Raw genomic sequence first — 19,111 nt, 5'->3', positions numbered from 1 at the left:
CTGCCCGTTCCGCTCAGCACCGCTCCGCGCCGCTCAGCACCGCTCAGCACCGCTCGGTACCGCTCAGCACCGCCCGTGAGTGCCGGCACGGGGGGGGGGACACGGCACCCCCCGGGAGTGGGGTGCAGCTGGGGGGGGGTCACCCCTCCAGGAGTGGGGTGCAGATGTTTGGGGTACCCCTGGGGGGGTCACCCCTCTGGGAGTTGGGTGTAGCTGGGGGGGGGACACACAGGACACCCCCCAGCAGTGGGGTGCAGATGGGGGGGGCTTCACCCCTCCAGGAGTGGGGTGCAGCTGGGGGGGCACCCCTGTGGGGGGGGGGCACCCATCCGGGAGTGGGGTGGGGTGCAGCTGGGGGGACAGGACACCCCCCAGCAGCGGGGTGCAGATGGGGGGGGGGTTACCCCTCTGGGAGTGGGGTGCAGATGGGCGAGGGGCACCACTGGGGGGGGGGGGTCACCCCTCCAGGAGTTGGGTGGGGTGCAGATGGGGGGGGGTTACCCCTCCAGGAGTGGGGTGCAGATGTTTGGGGTACCCCTGGGGGGGTCACCCCTCCGGGAGTTGGGTGGGGTGCAGCTGGGGGGGGACACATGACACCCTCCGGAAGTGTGGTGCAGATGGGGGGGCACCCCTGGGGGGGGGACACACCCTTCCAGGAGTGGGGTGCAGCTGGGGGGGGGCACCCCTCTGGGAGTGGGGTGATTGGGGGGGACACCCATCCGGGAGTGGGGTGTAGCTGGGGGGGGGACGACACAGGACACCCCCCAGCAGTGGGGTGCAGCTGGGGGGGGGTTACCCCTCCGGGAGTGGGGTGCAGATGTTTGGGGTACCCCTGGGGAGGGGGTCACCCCTCCGGGAGTTGGGTGGGGTGCAGCTGGGGGGGGGATGTCACCCATCCGGGAGTGGGGTGCAGCTAGGGAAGGGGGGGCACCCTTCCAGGAGTGGGGTGTAGCTGGGGGGGGACACACAGGACACCCCCCAGCAGTGGGGTGCAGCTGGGGGGGGTCACCCCTGGGGGGGGACACACACCCTTCCAGGAGTGGGGTGCAGCTTGGGGGGGGGGGCACCCCCTCTGGGAGTGGGATGCAGCTGGGGGGGGGGGACACCCTTCAATGAGCAGGGTGCAGTTTTGGGGGGACACCCCTCCAGGAGTGGGGTGCATCTGGGGGGGGGTCACCCCTCCAGCACTGGGGTGCAGCCTGGGGGACACACCCCCCCCAGCAGTGGGGTGCAGCCTGGGGGGTGACACCCCCCTCCAGTATTGGGGTGCAGCCGGGGACCCCCCCATGCGGGGAACCTGCTAAACCCCAATCCTGCCCCACTCGGGGGCACCCCCAGGTATTGCCCCCCCCCCATTAAAAGAGGACCCACCCCCCCTCCTCTCAGCACCACCCCCCAATCCCCCCCCCCACCCCAAAGATTTGGGGGTGCCCGTGGGGAGGGGATAGAGGGGGGACACATCCCCTCCCTGGAGAGATGCTGGGGCGGGGGGGGGGGGGGCAGGGGAGGGGAGGGGGTGCCCATCCCTCCTGCCGCCCCCCCGCAGTTTTGGGGGGGGGGGGGGCTGGGCCGGTTCCTGTTTTGGCGGCTCTCGCTGGGGAAGTGGGGGGGGGGAGGACGGGGGGGACACGACACACCCCGAGGATGGGGGGGGGGTGATGGGGGGGGGAGTTATCACCCCTTGGGGGGGGGTATCACCCCTTGGGGGGGGGTATTACCCCTCGGGGGGGGGTATCACCCCTTGGGGGGGTGGGGTGGGCTGCTTGGGGGCTGTACCCCCCCCCCCATGGACATGGGGAAACTGAGGCAGGGTGCACCCTGCCCAGGGAGGAGGCCGGGGGCTTTGCGCAACGTGTCCCCCCCCTGCCCCCCCCACTATGACTCACGGGGTTCCCCAGGGTGCCCCGCAGCTTGGGGGGGGGGAGAAACGGACGTGGGACACACCCGCAGGACCGTGTCGTGTGTCCCACCCCATCCCCCCCCCCCCCCCGGCCCCACCCTGCGGCCGCTGAGTCATTCCCGGCGGCTGGAAAACCGTTCATATGTGTGATGAGTGGTGCCAGCCTCAGCCCGCCGGCGGGGGGCATGTGGTGGGGGGGAGGTTGGGGGTGTTTTAGGGTGCCTGGCTGAGCTCTGTGTGTGTCTGTGTGTCCCCCAGCCCCACCCTGCGGCCGCTGGGTGGCTGGAAAAGTGCTCACACGTGTGATGAGCGGTGCCAGCCTCAGCCCGCCGGCGGGGGGCATGTGGTGGGGGCGGGTGGGGGGGAGGTTGGGGGTGTTGTGGGGCGCCTGGCTGAGCTCTGTGTGTCCCCCAGCCCCACCCTGCGGCCCCTGAGTCATTCCCAGCGGCTGGAAAAGTGCTCACACGTGTGATGAGCGGTGCCAGCCTCAGCCCGCCAGTGGGGTGCATGTGGTGGGGGGGAGTGGGGGAGAGGTTGGGGGTGTTGTGGGGTGTCTGGCTGAGCTCTGTGTGTGTCTGTGTGTCCCCCAGCCCCACCCTGTGGCCGCTGGGCAGCTGGAAAACCGCTCACACGTGTGATGAGCTGTGCCAGCCTCAGCCCGCCAGCGGGGTGCACGTGGTGGGGGGGAGTGGGGGAGAGGTTGGGGGTGTTGTGGGGTGCCTGGCTGAGCTCTGTGTGTGTCTGTGTGTCCCCCAGCCCCACCCTGCGGCCGCTGGGTGGCTGGAAAACCGCTCACACGTGTGATGAGCGGTGCCAGCCTCAGCCCACCAGCGGGGTGCGTGTGGTGGGGGGGAGTGGGGGGGAGGTTGGGGGTGTTGTGGGGCGCCTGGCTGAGCTCTGTGTGTCCCCCAGCCCCACCCTGCGGCCCCTGAGTCATTCCCAGCGGCTGGAAAAGTGCTCACACGTGTGATGAGCGGTGCCAGCCTCAGCCCGCCAGTGGGGTGCATGTGGTGGGGGGGAGTGGGGGAGAGGTTGGGGGTGTTGTGGGGTGTCTGGCTGAGCTCTGTGTGTGTCTGTGTGTCCCCCAGCCCCACCCTGTGGCCGCTGGGCAGCTGGAAAACCGCTCACACGTGTGATGAGCTGTGCCAGCCTCAGCCCGCCAGCGGGGTGCACGTGGTGGGGGGGAGTGGGGGAGAGGTTGGGGGTGTTGTGGGGTGCCTGGCTGAGCTCTGTGTGTGTCTGTGTGTCCCCCAGCCCCACCCTGCGGCCGCTGGGTGGCTGGAAAACCGCTCACACGTGTGATGAGCGGTGCCAGCCTCAGCCCACCAGCGGGGTGCGTGTGGTGGGGGGGAGTGGGGGGGAGGTTGGGGGTGTTGTGGGGCGCCTGGCTGAGCTCTGTGTGTGTCTGTGTGTCCCCCAGCCCCACCCTGCAGCCCCTGAGTCGTTCCCAGTGGCTGGAAAACTGCTCACACGTGTGATGAGCGGTGCCAGCCTCAGCCCGCCAGCGGGGTGTGTGTGGGGTGGGCGGGTGGGGGGGAGGTTGGGGGTGTTGTGGGGCGTCTGGCTGAGCTCTGTGTGTGTCTGTGTGTCCCCCAGCCCCACCCTGTGGCCGCTGGGCAGCTGGAAAACCGCTCACACGTGTGATGAGCGGTGCCAGCCTCAGCCCGCCGGCGGGGTGCATGGGGAAGGTTGGGGGTGTTTTGGGGTGCCTGGCTGAGCTCTGTGTGTCCCCCCCCGCAGCCCCACGGCCCCCACCATGCCCTCCCAGATGGAGCACGCCATGGAGACCCTCATGTTCACCTTCCACAAGTACGCGGGGGACAAGAACCACCTGAGCAAGGAGGATCTGCGGGCGCTGATGGAGAAGGAGCTGCCCGGCTTCCTGGAGGTGGGGGAACCAGTGGGGGAACCCCAGATCTGACCCTATAGCACCCCAGATCACCCCTACCACCCCTATTGCACCTATACCACCCCTATAGCACCCCTACAGCACCCCTACCACCCCTATAGCACCCCAAATCCCCCATAACACACCGGTAGCACCCTATAGCACCCCTAATGCACCCATACCACCCCTATAGCACCCCTATAGCACCCCCAGATCACCCCTACAGCACCCATACCACCCCTACAGCACCCATACCACCCCTATAGCACCCTTAACACCCCTATAGCACTCCTAACCCCCCTGTAGCACCCCTGTAGCACCCCCAAACCCTCCCATAACATCCCCGTAGCACCCCCAAGCCCCTGTAGCACCCCTATAGCACCCTATAGCACCCCTATAGCACCCCCAACCCCCCTGTAGTACCCCTATAGCACCCCCAAAACCCCCCATAACACCCCCATAGCACCCTATAGCACTCCCAACCCCCCCTGCAGCACCCCCGTAGCACCCTATAGCACCCCTATAGCACTCCCAACCCCCCTGTAGCACCCCTATAGCACCCTCAAGCCCCTGTAGCACCCCAGTAGCACCCTATAGCACCCCTATAGCACCCCCAACCCCCCTGTAGTACCCCTTTAGCACCCCCAAAACCCCCCATAACACCCCCATAGCACCCCTATAGCACTCCCAACCCCCCTGTAGCCCCCCTATAGCACCCCCAAACCCTCCCATAACACCCCCGTAGCACCCCCAAGCCCCTGTAGCACCCCAGTAACACCACATAGCACCCCTATAGCACCCCAATAGCACCCCCAAGCCCCTGTAGCACCTCAGTAGCATCCCATAGCACCCCTATAGCACCTCTAGAGCACTCCCAAGCCCCAGTAGCACCCCCGTAGCACCCCATAGCACCCCCAAGCCCCTGTAACACCCCAGTAGCACCCCATAGCACCCCTATAGCACCCCCAGGCCCCTGTAGCACCCCAGTAGCACCCCTAAGCCCCCGTAGCACCCCAGTAGCACCCCATAGCACCCCCAACCCCCCCCATAACACCTCTATAGCACCCCCAAGCCCCCGTAGCACCCCAGTAGCACCCCATAGCACCCTGAAACCCCCCATAACACCCCTGTAGCACCCCCAAGCCCCCGTAGCACCCTCTGGCACCCCTCTAGCACCTCTCTAGCACCCCCAAACACCCGTAGCACCCCAGTAACACCCCACAGCACCCCCAAGCCCTCCCATAACACCTCTCTAGCACCCCCAAGCCCCCGTAGCACCCCAGTAACACCCTATAACACCCCATTTCGGGGTCCCTGACCTGTCCCCCCGCCCTGTTCCCCCCTTCAGAACCAGCGGGACCCGATGGCTCTGGAGAAGATCCTGAAGGACCTGGAGCAGAGCCGGGACGGGCGCGTGGGCTTCCAGGGCTTCTTCTCGCTGGTGGCCGGGCTCACCATCGCCTGCAACGACTACTTCGTGCTGCACATGAAGCAGCGGGGCCGAAAGTGACCCCCCCGGGGCTGCCTGACCCCCCCTGGGGCTGCCTGACCCCCCCCTGTGCTGCCTGACCCCCCCCCAGGGCTGTCTGACCCCCCCCTGGGCTGCCCGACCCACCCCAGGGCTCCCTGACCCCCGCCCTGGGCTGCCCAACCCACCTCCTGGGCTGCCCAACCCACCCCCTGGGCTGCCCAACCCAGCCTTGGGTGCTGCCCTGACCCCCCCCCGGGCTGCCCGACCCCCCCCGGGGCTGCCCGACCCCCCCCTGGGCTCCCTGACCCCCCCGCCCCGGGCTGCCCATCCCTGCCTGGGGCTGCCCAATCCACCCCAGGGCTGCCTGACCCCCCCCCCAGGGCTGCCTGACCCCCCCCCAGGGCTGCCTGACCCACCCCCAGGGCTGCCCATCCCTGCCTGGGGTGCCCAACCCAGCTTTGGGTGCTGCCCTGACCCCTCTCTGGGCTGCCCGACCCCCCCCCCCAGGGCTGCCCGACCCCCCCCTGGGCTGCCCGACCCCCCCTGGGGCTGCCCAACCCCCCCCCCAGGGCTGCCTGACCCCCCCCCCGGGCTGCCTGACCCCCCCCCCTGTGCTGCCTGACCCCCCCCAGGGCTGCCCAACCCACCCCAGGGCTCCCTGACCCCCCCCCCAGGGCTGCCCATCCCTACCTGGGGCTGCTCAACCCAGCTTTGGGTGCTGCCCTGACCCCCCCCCCGGGCTGCCCGACCCCCCCCAGAGCTGCCCGACCCACCCCCTGGGCTGCCTGACCCCCCCCAGGGCTGCCCATCCCTGCCTGGGGTGCCCAACCCAGCCTTGGGTGCTGACAGACACCCCCCCCCGGGGGTTGGGTGACCTGTCTGGGTGCTGCCTGACCCCCCCCACCCCCCCCACCTTGGTGCTCCCACCTCCCACCCCAGAGTGTCCCCCTTGTGTCGTCCCCCCCCCCAATAAAAGTGTTTTGTACTAAGCTGCAGCTGGGTCATTTCTTGCCCCCCCCCCGCCCCATTGGGGTTGGGGGCACATGTGGGGGTCTCTGTGGCCCTGGGGGGGGATCTATGGGGTGGGGGGAGGTCTTGTGGGGTGGTACAGGGCGCTATAGAGCTCTATATGGGCTGGCTGGGGCAGTGTGGGGGGGTGGTGGGGCTCTGGGGGGGTGTATGGGGGTGTGTGGGGGTGGGGGGACCTCTATGGGGGGTGTTTTGGGGGTGTATGGGGGAAGCTGTAGGGGTCTGTGTGGGTGTGGGGGGCCTATAGGGCTCTTTGGGGGTGCATGGGGGCGTGGTTGTGGGTCTATGAGGGGGTTTGTGGGGCTCTTTAGGGCTCTATAGGGGTCTGTGGGGGTGTATGGGGGTCTCTAGGGGTTTCTGAGGGGTTTACAGAGGATCTATAGGGCTCTGTGGGGCTCTACGGGGAGTCTAGAGGGCTCTATAGGGCATCCAGGGGGGTCTCTGAGGGCTCCATAGGGCTCTGGGGGGCTCTATAGGGGCTTTCTGGGGCTCTCTGAGGGGTCTATAGGGGCTCTATGGGGCTCTATAGGGCATCCATGGGGCTCCATGGGGGTCTCTGAGGGCTCCATAGGGCTCTGGGGGGCTCTCTGGGGCGTCTACGGGGCTCTATGGGGGCTCTGTGGGGCTCTATGGGGGGTCTATAGGGGTTCTATGGGGCTCTATAGGGGTTCCATGGGGGTCTATGGGGGTCTCTGAGGGCTCCATAGGGCTCTGGGGGGCTCTATGGGGCTCTATAGGGGCTCTATAGAGCTCTATGGGAGTCTATGGGGCTCTCAGGGGCGTCTATGGGGCTCTATAGGGGCTCTGTGGGGCTCTTGGGGGGGTCTATGGGGCTCTATGGGGGCTCTGTGGGGCTCTATAGGGGCCCTATGGGGCTCTATGGGGGCTCTGGGGGGCTCTCGGGGGGGCTCTATAGGGGCCCTATGGGGCTCTATAGGGGCTCTGGGGGGCTCTCGGGGGGGCCCTATGGGGCTCTATGGGGGCTCTGGGGGGCTCTCGGGGGGGCTCTATAGGGGCCCTATGGGGCTCTATAGGGGCTCTGGGGGGCTCTCGGGGGGGCCCTATGGGGCTCTATGGGGGCTCTGGGGGGCTCTCGGGGGGGCTCTATAGGGGCTCTATGGGGGCTCTATGGGGCTCTCTGGGGCTCTATGGGGCTCTATAGGGGCTCTGTGGGGCTCTCGGGGGGCTCTATAGGGGCTCTATGGGGCTCTATGGCGCTCTATGGGGGCTCTGTGGAGGCTCTGTGGGGCTCTCTGGGGGGTCTATAGGGGCTCTATGGGGCTCTATAGGGGCCCTATGGGGCTCTCGGGGGGGTCTATAGGGGCCCTGTGGGGCTCTATGGGGGCTCTGGGGGGCTCTCTGGGGCTCTGTGGGGCTCTGTGGGGCTCTATAGGGGCTCTGTGGGGCTCTCTGGGGGGTCTATAGGGGCCCTGTGGGGCTCTCTGGGGCTGGCGGGGTCCCTGGGGGGCGGGGCGCCCCGCCTACGGAAGCCGCGGAGGCCCCGCCCCCGGCGGGGGTGACGTCATCGGGCGGGTCCCGCCCTGACCGCCGGGCGCCGCTTCCGGGGCCGCGCGCGGTGCGCGTGAGGGGGGCGCGCGCGGGGGGCGCGCGGGGCCGGCGGGGTGGGAGGGGCCGGGCACGCGGGAGCGGGTTGACCCCTGACCCCTGTCCCGCCGGGGGGGGGGGGGCTGGGGGGGGTGGAGGGCACCGGGAGTGACGTCAGTGTGTGTGTGTGTGTGTGTGTCCCCAGCGGCCGGAAGTGACGTCACTGCTGCCCCCTGCGTGGCAGCTCCCTTCTCCCTGACAGGGCGTGACGTCACCGGTGACCTCACCGACCGGGCGTGACATCACTGGGGAGTCCAGCGACAGGGCGTGACGTCACCAGAGCCCCCGCCAACCAGCTGCGAGCCTGCCAGGGACATCACCGGCTGGGTGTGACGTCACCAGGGACCTCACTGGCTGGGTGTGACGTCACCAGGGACCTCGCCAGCTGGGTGTGACGTCACCAGGGACATCACCGCTTGGGTGTGACGTCACCAGGGACCTCACTGGCTGGGTGTGACGTCACCAGGGACCTCACTGCTTGGGTGTGACGTCACCAAGGACCTCACTGGCTGGGTGTGACATCACCAGTGACATCACCGCTTGGGTGTGACGTCACCAGGGACCTCACCGGCTGGGTGTGACATCACCAGGGACCTCACTGCTTGGGTGTGACGTCACCAGGGACCTCGCCAGCTGGGTGTGACATCACCAGTGACATCACTGCTTGGGTGTGACATCACCAGGGACCTCACCGGCTGGGTGTGACGTCACCAGGGACCTCACTGGCTGGGTGTGACGTCACCAGGGACCTCACTGCTTGGGTGTGACGTCACCAGGGCCATCACCGCTTGGGTGTGACATCACCAGTGACATCACCGCTTGGGTGTGACATCACCAGGGACCTCACCGGCTGGGTGTGACGTCACCAGGGACCTCACCGCTTGGGTGTGACGTCACCAGGGACCTCACCGGCTGGGCGTGACATCACTGGTGAGCTCACCGGCTGGGTGTGACGTCACCAGTGACCTCACCAGCTGGGTGTGACATCACCGGTGACGTCGCCGTCTGGGTGTGACATCACTGGTGACCTCCCTGACAGGGCCCCACATGGTCCTTGCCCCCACCAACCAGGTGTGACATCGAGGTGACATTGACAGTGCCCTTGTCTGCAGGGTGTGACGTCACCGGTGTGACCTCAGTGACTGGGCGTGACATCACCGGTGACCTCCGCGACTGGCTGTGACATCACCGGTGACCTCACCAACCAGCCGTGACATCATCAGTGACCTCACCAATTGCCTGTGACATCATCGGTGACCTCACCAAGCAGCTGTAACATCACCGGTGACCTCATCAACCAGCCGTGACATCACCAGTGACCTCACTGATTGCCTGTGACATCATCAGTGACCTCACCAACCAGCCGTGACATCACCGGTGACCTCACCAACCAGGTGTGACATCATCAGTGACCTCACTGACCAGCTGTGACATCACCGGTGACCTCACCGACCAGCTGTGACATCACCAGTGACCTCACCAACCAGGTGTGACATCATCAGTGACCTCACCAACCAGCCGTGACACCACCGGTGACCTCACGGACCAGCCGTGACATCACCAGTGACCTCACCGACCAGCCGTGACATCACCAGTGACCTCACTGACCAGCCGTGACACCACCAGTGACCTCACCAATTGCCTGTGACATCATCATTGACCTCACCGACCAGCCGTGACATCACTGGTGACCTCACCGACCAGCCGTGACATCATCAGTGACCTCACCAATTGCCTGTGACATCACCAGTGACCTCACCGACCAGCTGTGACACCACCGGTGACCTCACCGACCAGCCGTGACATCACCAACCAGCCTCGCAGTGCCGCCGCAGCCCGGAGCCATGTGGTGCAGCAGGGCCGGGCCTGCCGGGCTCTCACCGCCGCCGCCGCCGCCATCCTTCACCGCGCCCCCGCTGCCCGGCGCTGTTCACAGCCCCCCAGCCCAGCGCCGGAGCCCCCCCAGGACCTGGCGCTGCCCAACGGCAGCTGGAGCGCCGCCATGCAGCGGCACTACCGCCGCCTCCTCGCCACCACCACCGGCGCCGGCGGCTGGCGGCGGCTCCCGTCCTACCGTAACACCCTCCAACACTTCCCGGGTGGGCGCTGGCCGGGCCGGGGGCAGCTCCCCACGTCCCCCCCTGAGGCCATGGCGGCCGCGGCGGCGTCGCGGGGCGACACGCGGCTCTTCCTACGCGCCATCGAGGGCGACGGCCGCGGCTTCGAGTACGCCATGTTCCTGCAGGCCGCGGAGCGCCGCCTGCGCTGCCTCTTCCAGCCTGGGCCCTACCTCGAGGGGCACCCGGGGTAGGTTTGGGGGGGTTTGGAGGGGGTTTGGGGGGGGGGGCTTGGGGGGGGTTTGGGGTTGTTTTGGGGGGGGGGTTTGGGGTGGATTTGGGGGGTGGGTTTGCGGGTGGATTTGGGGGGGTGGTTTTGGGGGTGGATTTGGGGGTGGGTTTGGGGGGGTGGTTAGGGGGGTGGTTTTGGGGGGCGGTTTTCAGGGGGGTGGTTTTGGGGGTGGTTGGGGGGTGGGTTTGGGGGGGTGGTTTTGGGGGTGGGTTTGGGGGTTAGGTTTGGAGGGGGTGGGTTTGGGGGTGGGTTTTGGGGGGGTGGTTGGGGGTGGTTTTGGGGGTGGATTTGGGGAGGGTGGTTTGGGGGGTGGGTTTGGGGGTGGGTTTGGGTGGGGTGGTTTTGGGGGGTGTTTTTGGGGGGGTGTTTTTGGGGGGGTGGGTTTGGGGGTGGGTTTGGGTGGGGTGGGTTTGGGGGGTGGGTTTGGGGGGTGGGCTTGTGGGGGTGTTTGGAGGGTGGTATTGGGGGGGTGGTTTTGGGGGGATGGGGTTGGGTTTGGGGGGGTGGTTTTGGGATTGTTTTAGGTGGGGGTGGTTTTGGGGGGTGGATTTGGGGGGGTGGTTTTGGGGGTAGTTTTGGGGGTGGATTTGGAGTGGGTGGGTTTGGGGTGGGTGGTTTTGGGGGGTGGGTTTTGGGGGTGGGTTTGGGGGGTGTATTTGGGGGATGGTGGTTTTGGGGGGGTGGGTTGGGGTGGGTGGTTTGGGGGGTGGTTTGGGGGTGGGTTTGGCGGGGTGGTTTGTGGGGGTGGATTTGGAGTGGGTGGGTTTGGGGTGGGTGGTTTTGGGGGGTGGTTTTGGGGGGTAGTTTTGGGGGGTGGTTTTGGGGGGGTGGATTTGGAGTGGGTGGGTTTGGGGTGGGTGGGTTGGGGGGGTGGTTGGCGGGGTAGTTTTGGGGGTGGATTTGGAGTGGGTGGGTTTGGGGGGGTGGTTTTGGGGGGTGGTTTTGGGGGTGGGTTTGGGGGGGTGTATTTGGGGGATGGTGGTTTTGGGGGGTGGATTTGGGGTGGGTGGGTTTGTGGGGGTGGGTTTTGGGGGGTGAATTTTGGGGGGGGTGGTTGGCGGGATAGTTTTGGGGGTGTATTTGGAGTGGGTGGGTTTGGGGGGGTGGTTTTGGGGGGTAGTTTTGGGGGGGTGGATTTGGAGTGGGTGGGTTTGGGGTGGGTGGTTTTGGGATTGTTTTTGGCGGGGGTGGTTTTGGGGGGTGGGTTTGGGGGGGTGGTTTTGGGGGGTGGTTTTGGGCGTGGATTTGGAGTGGGTGGGTTTGGGTTGGGTGGTTTTGGGGGTGGTTTTGGGGGTGGATTTGGAGTGGGTGGTTTTGGGGGTGTTTTGGGGGGTGTTTTGGGGGGGGCTGGGGGGTGATGGTGTTGGTGTCCCACCGCGTCTGGCCGCAGCACCGGGGTAGCTGTCACCAGGGTAGGGCCACCACCACTCATGTCACCGACCCCCCCTCCCCACCCCGCCGCCCCTCCCCGCGCCCCGTGCCCGCAGGCTGGCCCACGGCGGCGCCATCGCCGCCATCATGGACAGCGCGCTGGGCACCTGCGCCTTGGCCCGTGGCCGGCCCGTGATGACGGCCAACCTCAGCATCGACTACCTGGCGTGAGCGGGGCGGGGGCACGGGGGGTTGGGGGTGGGATTGGGGGGGGTTTGGGAGGGGTGGTTTGGGGGTGATTTTAGGGGGGGTGGTTTGGAGGGGGTGGGTTTGGGGGGCTGGTTGGGGTGGTTTGGGGGGTGGTTGGAGGGTGGTTTTAGGGTGGGTTTGGGGGGGGTGGTTTGGGGGGGTGGTTTGGGGGTGATTTTAGGGGGGGTGGTTTGGAGGGGGTGGGTTTGGGGGGCTGGTTGGGGTGGTTTGGGAGGGTGTTTGGGGGGGTGGTTTTAGGGTGGGTTTGGGGGGGGTGGTTTTGGGGGGTGGATTTGGGGGCTGGTTGGGGGGGTGGTTTTGGGGGGGTGGTTTTGGGGGTGGTTGGGGGGGGTGGTTTCGGGGGGTGGTTTTGGGGGTGGTTTTGGGGGGGGTGGCTTGGGGGGGTGATTTTAAGGGGGTGGTTTGGAGGGAGTACTTTTGGGGGGTGGTTTTGGGGGTGGTTTGGAGGGAGTGTTTGGGGGGGTGGTTTTGGCGGGTGGGTTTGGGGGATGGTTTGTGGACGGTGGTTTTGGGGGGGTGGTTTTGGGGGTGGGTTTTGGGGGGTGGTTTTGTGGGGGGTGGTTTTGGGGGGTGATTTTGGGGGGCTGGTTGGGGGGGTGTTTTTGTGGGGGATGGTTTTGTGGGGGTGGTTTGTGGGGGTGGGTTTGGGGGGGTGGTTTTGGGGGGAAGTGGTTTGGGGATGGATTTGGGGGGTGGTTTGTGGGGGGTGATTTTGGGGGTGGTTTGGAGGGAGTGGTTTGGGGGGGTGGTTTTGGCAGGTGGGTTTGGGGGAGTGGTTTGTGGGGGGTGGTTTTGGGGGGTGATTTTGGGGGGCTGGTTGGGAGGGTGGTTTTGGGGGGGTGGTTTGTGGGGGTGGTTTGTGGGGGTGGTTTTGGGGGGGTGGTTTGGGGATGGATTTGGGGGGGTGGTTTTGTGGGGGGTGGTTTTGGGGGGTGATTTTGGGGGGCTGGTTGGGGGGTGGTTTTGTGGGGGAGTGGTTTTGGGGGGTGGGTTTGTGGGGGTGGTTTTGTGGGGGTGGTTGGGGGGTGGGTTTGGGGGGGTGGTTTGGGGGGTGGTTTTGGGGGGTGGTTTTTGTGGGGGATGGTTTTGGGGGGGTGGGTTTGTGGGGGTGGTTTTGGGGGGGTGGTTTTGGGGGGTGGGTTTGTGGAGGTGTTTTTGGGGGGGGTGGTTTGGAGGGAGTGGTTTGGGGGGGTGGTTTGTGGGGGTGGTTTTGGGGGGGTGGTTTGGGGATGGATTTGGGGGGGTGGTTTGTGGGGGGTGATTTGGGGATGGTTTGGGGGGTGGTTTTTGGGGTGGGTTTGGGGGGGGTGGGTTTGTGGGGGTGTTTTTGGGGGGTGGTTGGGGGGGTGTTTTTGTGGGGGGTTGTTTTTGGGGGGTGCTTTGTGGGGGCTGGGGGGTGATGGCGATGGTGTCCCGCCGCAGCCCCGTGCCGCTGGGCTCCGTGCTGCTGGTGGAGGCCCAGGCCGAGCGCGTGGAGGGCCGCAAGGTGTTCCTGGCCGGCCAGCTGCGGGGCGCCGAGGGGGACACGCTGCACGCGCGCGCCACCGGTGGGTCAGGGTGTGGGGGGACACCCCTCTGACCCCTCATGTCTCATCCCCCCACCCCCTGCTCTGTCCCCCCGCAAGTGTGTCCCCCCCATCCCTGTGCCCCCCCAAGCCCATCACAGCCTCTGCCCATCACCCCCGTGTCCCTGGTGCTTCGGTGGGGTCTGGGGGGACACTCAGAGGGGTCCCATGGGTGGGGGAGTGGGTTTGGGGGGGACACCCCGTCTGACCCCTCATGTCTCATCCCCTCACCCCCTGGTCTGTCCCCCCTCAGTGTGTCCCCCCATCCCTGTGCCCCCCCCCAAGCCCATCACCCCCCGTGTCCCTGGTGCTTCTGTGGGGTCTGGGGGGGGGATGCAGAGGGGTCCCATGGGTGGGGGAGTGGGTTTGGGGGGGGACACACCCCATCTGACCCCTCATGTCTCATCCCCACACCCCCTGCTCTGTCCCCCCTCAGTGTGTGTCCCCCCCATCCCTGTGCCCCCCCAAGCCCATCACCCCCGTGTCCCTGGTGCTTCTGTGGGGTCTGGTGGGGGGGACACACAGAGGGGTCCCATGGGTGGGGGGTGGGTTTGGGTGGGGGACACACCCCATCTGACCCCTCATGTCTCATCCCCACACCCCCTGCTCTGTCCCCCCTCAATGTGTCCCCCATCCCTGTGCCCCCCCAAGCCCATCACAGCCTCTGCCCATCACCCCCCGTGTCCCTGGTGCTTCTGTGGGGTCTGGGGGGGGGACGCAGAGGGGTCCCATGGGTGGGGGTGGGTTTGGGGGACACACACCCCATCTGACCCCTCATGTCTCATCCCCACACCCCCTGCTCTGTCCCCCCTCAGTGTGTCCCCCCCCATCCCTGTGCCCCCCCAAGCCCATCACCCCCCGTGTCCCTGGTGCTTCTGTGGGGTCTGGGGGGGGGACGCAGAGGGGTCCCATGGGTGGGGGGTGGGTTTGGGGGGGACGACACACCCCATCTGACCCCTCATGTCTCATCCCCCCACCCCCTGCTCTGTCCCCCCTCAGTGTGTCCCCCCCATCCCTGTGCCCCCCCAAGCCCATCACCCCCCGTGTCCCTGGTGCTTCTGTGGGGTCTGGGGGGGGACACGCAGAGGGGTCCCATGGGTGGGGGGTGGGTTTGGGGGGGACGACACACCCCATCTGACCCCTCATGTCTCATCCCCCCACCCCCTGCTCTGTCCCCCCTCAGTGTGTCCCCCCCATCCCTGTGACCCCCCAAGCCCATCACAGCCACAGCCCGCCCCGCCCCGTGTCCCTGGTGCTTCTGTGGGGTCTGGGGGGGGGACGCACAGAGGGGTCCCATGGGTGGGGGTGGGTTTGGGGGGACACACACCCCATCTGACCCCTCATGTCTCATCCCCTCACCCCCTGCTCTGTCCCCCCTCAGTGTGTCCCCCCCATCCCTGTGCCCCCCCAAGCCCATCACAGCCTCTGCCCATCACCCCCCGTGTCCCTGGTGCTTCTGTGGGGTCTGGGGGGGGGACGCAGAGGGGTCCCATGGGTGGGGAGTGGGTTTGGGGGGGGGACGACACCCCATCTGACCCCTCATGTCTCACCCCCCCACCCCCTGCTCTGTCCCCCCTCAGTGTGTGTCCCCATCCCTGTGCCCCCCCAAGCCCATCACCCCCCGTGTCCCTGGTGCTTCTGTGGGGTCTGGGGGACACGCAGAGGGGTCCCATGGGTGGGGGAGTGGGTTTGGGGGACACACACCCCATCTGACCCTTATTATGTCCCCCCCCAGGGCTCTTCATCCGCCTGGACACCCCCAAGACGCAGGAGGAGGAGGAGGAGGGGGCCCGGTAGCCGCCCCTGGGGTGTGTCCCCCCCACCCAGTGTTCCCCCCACCCAGTGTCCCCCCCTCCCCGTGCCCATCACAGCCGCTGCCCGTCACCCCCCCGTGTCCCTGGTGCTTCTGTGGGGTCCGGGGGGGGCGCGAAGGGGTCGGGGGGATGGGGTGGGGGGGGCAGAAGCGCCTCTGGGACCCCCCCGGACACGCCCAGGATGCGGCCGAGCCCCGCTTGGTGGGCGGGGCCACGGAGGGGGGGTGGGCGTGGTCAGAGGTGGGCGTGGTCTCAGAGAACGGGAGTGGCCAATGGGGTGGGCGGAGCCAATCAGGTGGGAGGGGCCAGAGGAGTGGGTGTGGCTGGTGGGCGGGGCTATGGGGGTGGGCGGGGGCTATGGGGTGGGCGGGGCAGGAGCGCTGCCGGGGCGGGGGGAGGGGGGGGGATCGGGGGCTGCGGGACGCGGCCAGGGGCCGCCCCGGGTCCCCTCGCCCAACCTGGGCCTCAGTTTCCCCCGGGAACCGGCTGCTCCCGATCAGTGGGGGGTCCCCAAAACCGGGGACACCGGGGAGCTGCACCCCGAGCCGGGCACGTCAGTGGGGTGCGGGGCTGAGCCCCAAAACCGGGGTCCCGGGGAGCTGCACCCCAAGATAGGCACGTCGGGGTGTGGGGCGTGCTGGGGCTGAGCCCCAAAACCGGGGTCCCGGGGAGCTGCACCCCAAGATGGGCACGTTGGGGTGCTGGGAGATACCCCAAAACCGGGGTCCCGGGGAGCTGCGCCCCAAGATAGGCACATCAGGGTGCGGGGGGTGCCGAGAGACGCCCCAAAACCGGGGTCCCCGGGAGGTGCACCCCAAGATAGACACGTCGGGGTGTGGGGGGTGCCGGGGCTGAGCCCCAAAACCGGGGGTCCCGTGGCTGAACCTGCGCCCAGACCCACTGGGGCGCCTTGGGGCACTGGGAGAAGCCCCAAAACCGGGGTCCCGGGGAGCTGCACCCCAAGATAGGCACGTCGGGGTGCTGGGAGACGCCCCAAAACCGAGGTCCCGGGGAGCTGCACCCCAAGATGGGCACGTCGGGGTGCCGGGAGACGCCCCAAAACCGGGGTCCCGGGGAGCTGCACCCCAAGATGGGCACGTCGGGGTGCGGGAGGTACCGAGGCTGAGCCCCAAAACCAGGGTCCGGGCGCTGCATCCGCACCCAGACCCACCGGGGCGCCTTAGGGTGCCGGGAGAAGCCCCAAAACCGGGGTCCCGGGGAGCTGCACCCCAAGCCGGGCACACCGGGGTGCCCAAGTGGCGCCCGATCCTCATCCCGCCGGACGCCGGGGGGGGGGTTTCCCGTGGGTGCGCCCCAAAAACCAGGGTGCCGGGAGCCCCGTGGCTGCGCCCCGCAGCACCCAGGGGGTACCCGGCGCAGGGCGCAGCCACGGGACTCCGGGTACCCCGGGATGCTGGGGGGGGTCGTGGAAGGAGGGGGGGTCTCGCCGCCCCCCCTGTGCCTCAGTTTCCCTCCAGCAGCGCCGTGGAAAGTCGGAAATTTCCAGTGCGTGGGGCCGGGGGGGGGCAGGATGCCGGGGAGGGGGGTGAGGGGAGCGGGGGGGTGGGGTGGGGAGGGGGGGCAGGATGCCCGGGGGGGGCCCCCGGCGCCCTTATAACGCTCGGCCGCGCCGCCCGCGCCGCCGCCGCCGCCAACATGCGAGGTAAGACCCGGCGGGGGGGGGGACGGGATGGGACCGACACGCGTGGGGCTGGGTGTGCACGGGGCTGAGTGTGCAAGGAGCTGGGTGTGCAAGGGGCTCGGTGAGCAGGGGGCTGAGTGTGCCAGGGGCTGGGTGTGCACGGGGCTGAGTGTGCAAGGAGCTGTGTGCATGGGGCTGAGTGTGCCAGGGGCTGAGTGTGCAAGGAGCTGTGTGTATGAGGGGCTGCGTGTGCCAGGGGCTGGGTGTGCCAGGGGCTGGATGTGCAAGGGTTGCATGTGCCAGGGGCTGAGTGTATGAGGGGCTGAGTGTGCAAGGAGCTGTGTTTATGAGGGGCTGAGTGTGCCAGGGGCTGTGTGTGCCAGGGGCTGAGTGTGCCAGGGGATGTGTGTGCAAGGGGCTGGGTGTGCACGGGGCTGGGTGTGCAAGGAGCTGTGTGTATGAGGGGCTGGGTGTGCCAGGGGCTGGTTGAGCAGGGGGGCTGAGTGTGCCAGGGTCTGTGTGTGCATGGGGCTGGGTGTGCAAGGGGCTGCATGTGCCAGGGGCTGAGTGTGCAAGGGGCTGGGTGTGCACGGGGCTGGGTGTGCCAGGGTCTGTGTGTGCCAGGGGCTGAGTGTGCACAGGGCTGGGTGTGCAAGGAGCTGTGTGTATGAGGGGCTGAGTGTGCCAGGGCTGTGTGTGCACACGCATGTGCTGTGAGCATCACCCCTGGGCTCAGATCAGGTTGGGAGCTCCTTGGACCGCGTGTGCACACGCGTGTGGCGGTGCACAGTGTCAGTGCACACCTGTGGGAGCACGTGTGTGTGTGTGTGTGTGTGTGTGTGTGTGTGTGTGTGTGTGTGTGTGCTCCAGGCGTGCCGGGGCACAGGGGGGCCATGCGTGTCCCAGCTCCTGCTGGCGTGTCGGAACATGTTGCAGCCCCACCACGCGTGTCATGGCGTGTGCAGGGGTGTGGGAGGGCTGTGGCACCGCGTGTGCGGGGCCTGCACACGCGTGTGGTGCCGTGCTGCTGGGTGTGCAGGGGAGTTCTGGTGTGCAGCCACACACGGGCACATGGCACAGCGTCGCTGGGCTCTGCGTGCACTCAGGGTGTTGCAGGGCTTTGCATGCATGTCGTGGGGTGTACATGCGTGTCACAGGGTGTACATGCGTGTCATGGGGTGTACGTGCGTGTCATGGGGTGTACATGCGTGTCATGGGATGTACATGCGTGTCGTGGGGTGTACATGCATGCCATGGGGTGTACATACATGTTGTGGGGCGTACATGCATGTCATGGGGTGTACATGCATGTCATGGGGTGTACATGCGTGTTGTGGGGTGTACATGCGTGTCAGGGGGTGTACATGCGTGTCACAGGGTGTACATGCATGTCACGGGGTGTACATACATGTTGTGAGGAGTATATGCATGTCATGGGCTGTACATGCGTGTTGTGGGGTGTACATGCGTGTCATGGGGTGTACATGCGTGTCATGGGGTGTACATACATGTTGTGAGGAGTATATGCATGTCATGGGGTGTACATGCGTGTCGTGGGGTGTACGTACGTGTCAAGGGGCATACATGTGTGTTGTGGGGTGTACATGCCTGTCGTGGGGTGTACATGTGTGTAATGGGGCGTACATGCATGTTGTGGGGTGGACATTCATGTCATAGGGTGCACATGGGGTGCACATGCGTGTTGTGGGGTGTACATGTGTGTAATGGGTCATACATGCGTGTCGCAGGGTGTACATGCCTGTCACAGGGTGTACATGCATGTCACAGGGTGTACATGCGTGTCATGGGGTGCACATGCCTGTCACAGGGTGTACATGCCTGTCACAGGGTGTACATGCGTGTCACGGGTTGCACATGCGTGTCACGGGTTGTGCACCCATGTTATCACATGTTGCCCCGTGTCCCCTCCGTGCCGTCGCACTGGGTCTCCCCACTCCCCCCCTCCCCCCCCTTGCCCCTGAGGAGGCCGGGGCTGCGGGTGCCCCCCCAGCACCCCTGGGTGCCCCCGTGCACCTGCGGGCCGGGCGCCCGCCCTCAGATGTGGTGGGGGCTGCAGCTGCGCGGGGCCGGCGCAGGTGACGCGGGGTGACACGCACAGGGACACGCAGGTGGCCCCGCGCCCCCCACCCCCCACCCGCAGCCCCCCCGACGGCCTCAGAGCTGGGGAAACTGAGGCAGCGGCACCC

At 67.3% G+C, this 19,111-nt stretch overlaps 2 protein-coding genes across 2 annotated transcripts; both read left to right on the top strand.

The window, feature by feature from the left end:
* Window positions 1-6: 6 nt before the first annotated feature.
* Window positions 7-6,239, top strand: S100A10 (S100 calcium binding protein A10). Its single transcript, XM_084280995.1, has 3 exons — window positions 7-75; window positions 3,641-3,788; window positions 5,137-6,239. The coding sequence occupies exons 2-3, from the start codon at window positions 3,657-3,659 to the stop codon at window positions 5,296-5,298; spliced, it is 294 nt and encodes a 97-aa protein (XP_084137121.1). The 5' UTR covers window positions 7-75; window positions 3,641-3,656; the 3' UTR covers window positions 5,299-6,239.
* A 1,260-nt stretch (window positions 6,240-7,499) lies between these two features.
* On the top strand, window positions 7,500-15,325 carry LOC311204586 (acyl-coenzyme A thioesterase THEM4-like; the record flags this gene model as incomplete). The annotated part of the gene is made up of 6 exons (XM_084280994.1): window positions 7,500-7,531; window positions 8,965-9,053; window positions 9,660-10,200; window positions 11,730-11,840; window positions 13,306-13,430; window positions 15,184-15,325. The coding sequence occupies 6 exons, from the start codon at window positions 7,500-7,502 to the stop codon at window positions 15,243-15,245; spliced, it is 960 nt and encodes a 319-aa protein (XP_084137120.1). The 3' UTR covers window positions 15,246-15,325.
* Window positions 15,326-19,111: the final 3,786 nt, after the last annotated feature.

The sequence above is a fragment of the Gallinula chloropus genome (genome assembly GCF_964237585.1).
Source record: "Gallinula chloropus genome assembly, contig: HAP1_SCAFFOLD_675, whole genome shotgun sequence".
Lineage (NCBI taxonomy): Eukaryota > Metazoa > Chordata > Aves > Gruiformes > Rallidae > Gallinula > Gallinula chloropus.
Note: the sequence above shows the minus strand (reverse complement) of the source record. Positions and strands in the feature narration are given on the sequence as shown.

Bases quoted from the DNA above. Each gene is read 5' to 3' on its own strand.
- S100A10 (XM_084280995.1), top strand. From the start codon at position 3,657: ATGCCCTCCCAGATGGAGCACGCCATGGAGACCCTCATGTTCACCTTC. The intron at 3,789-5,136 runs GTGGGGGAACCA...TCCCCCCTTCAG, and splicing joins AGCTGCCCGGCTTCCTGGAG to AACCAGCGGGACCCGATGGC.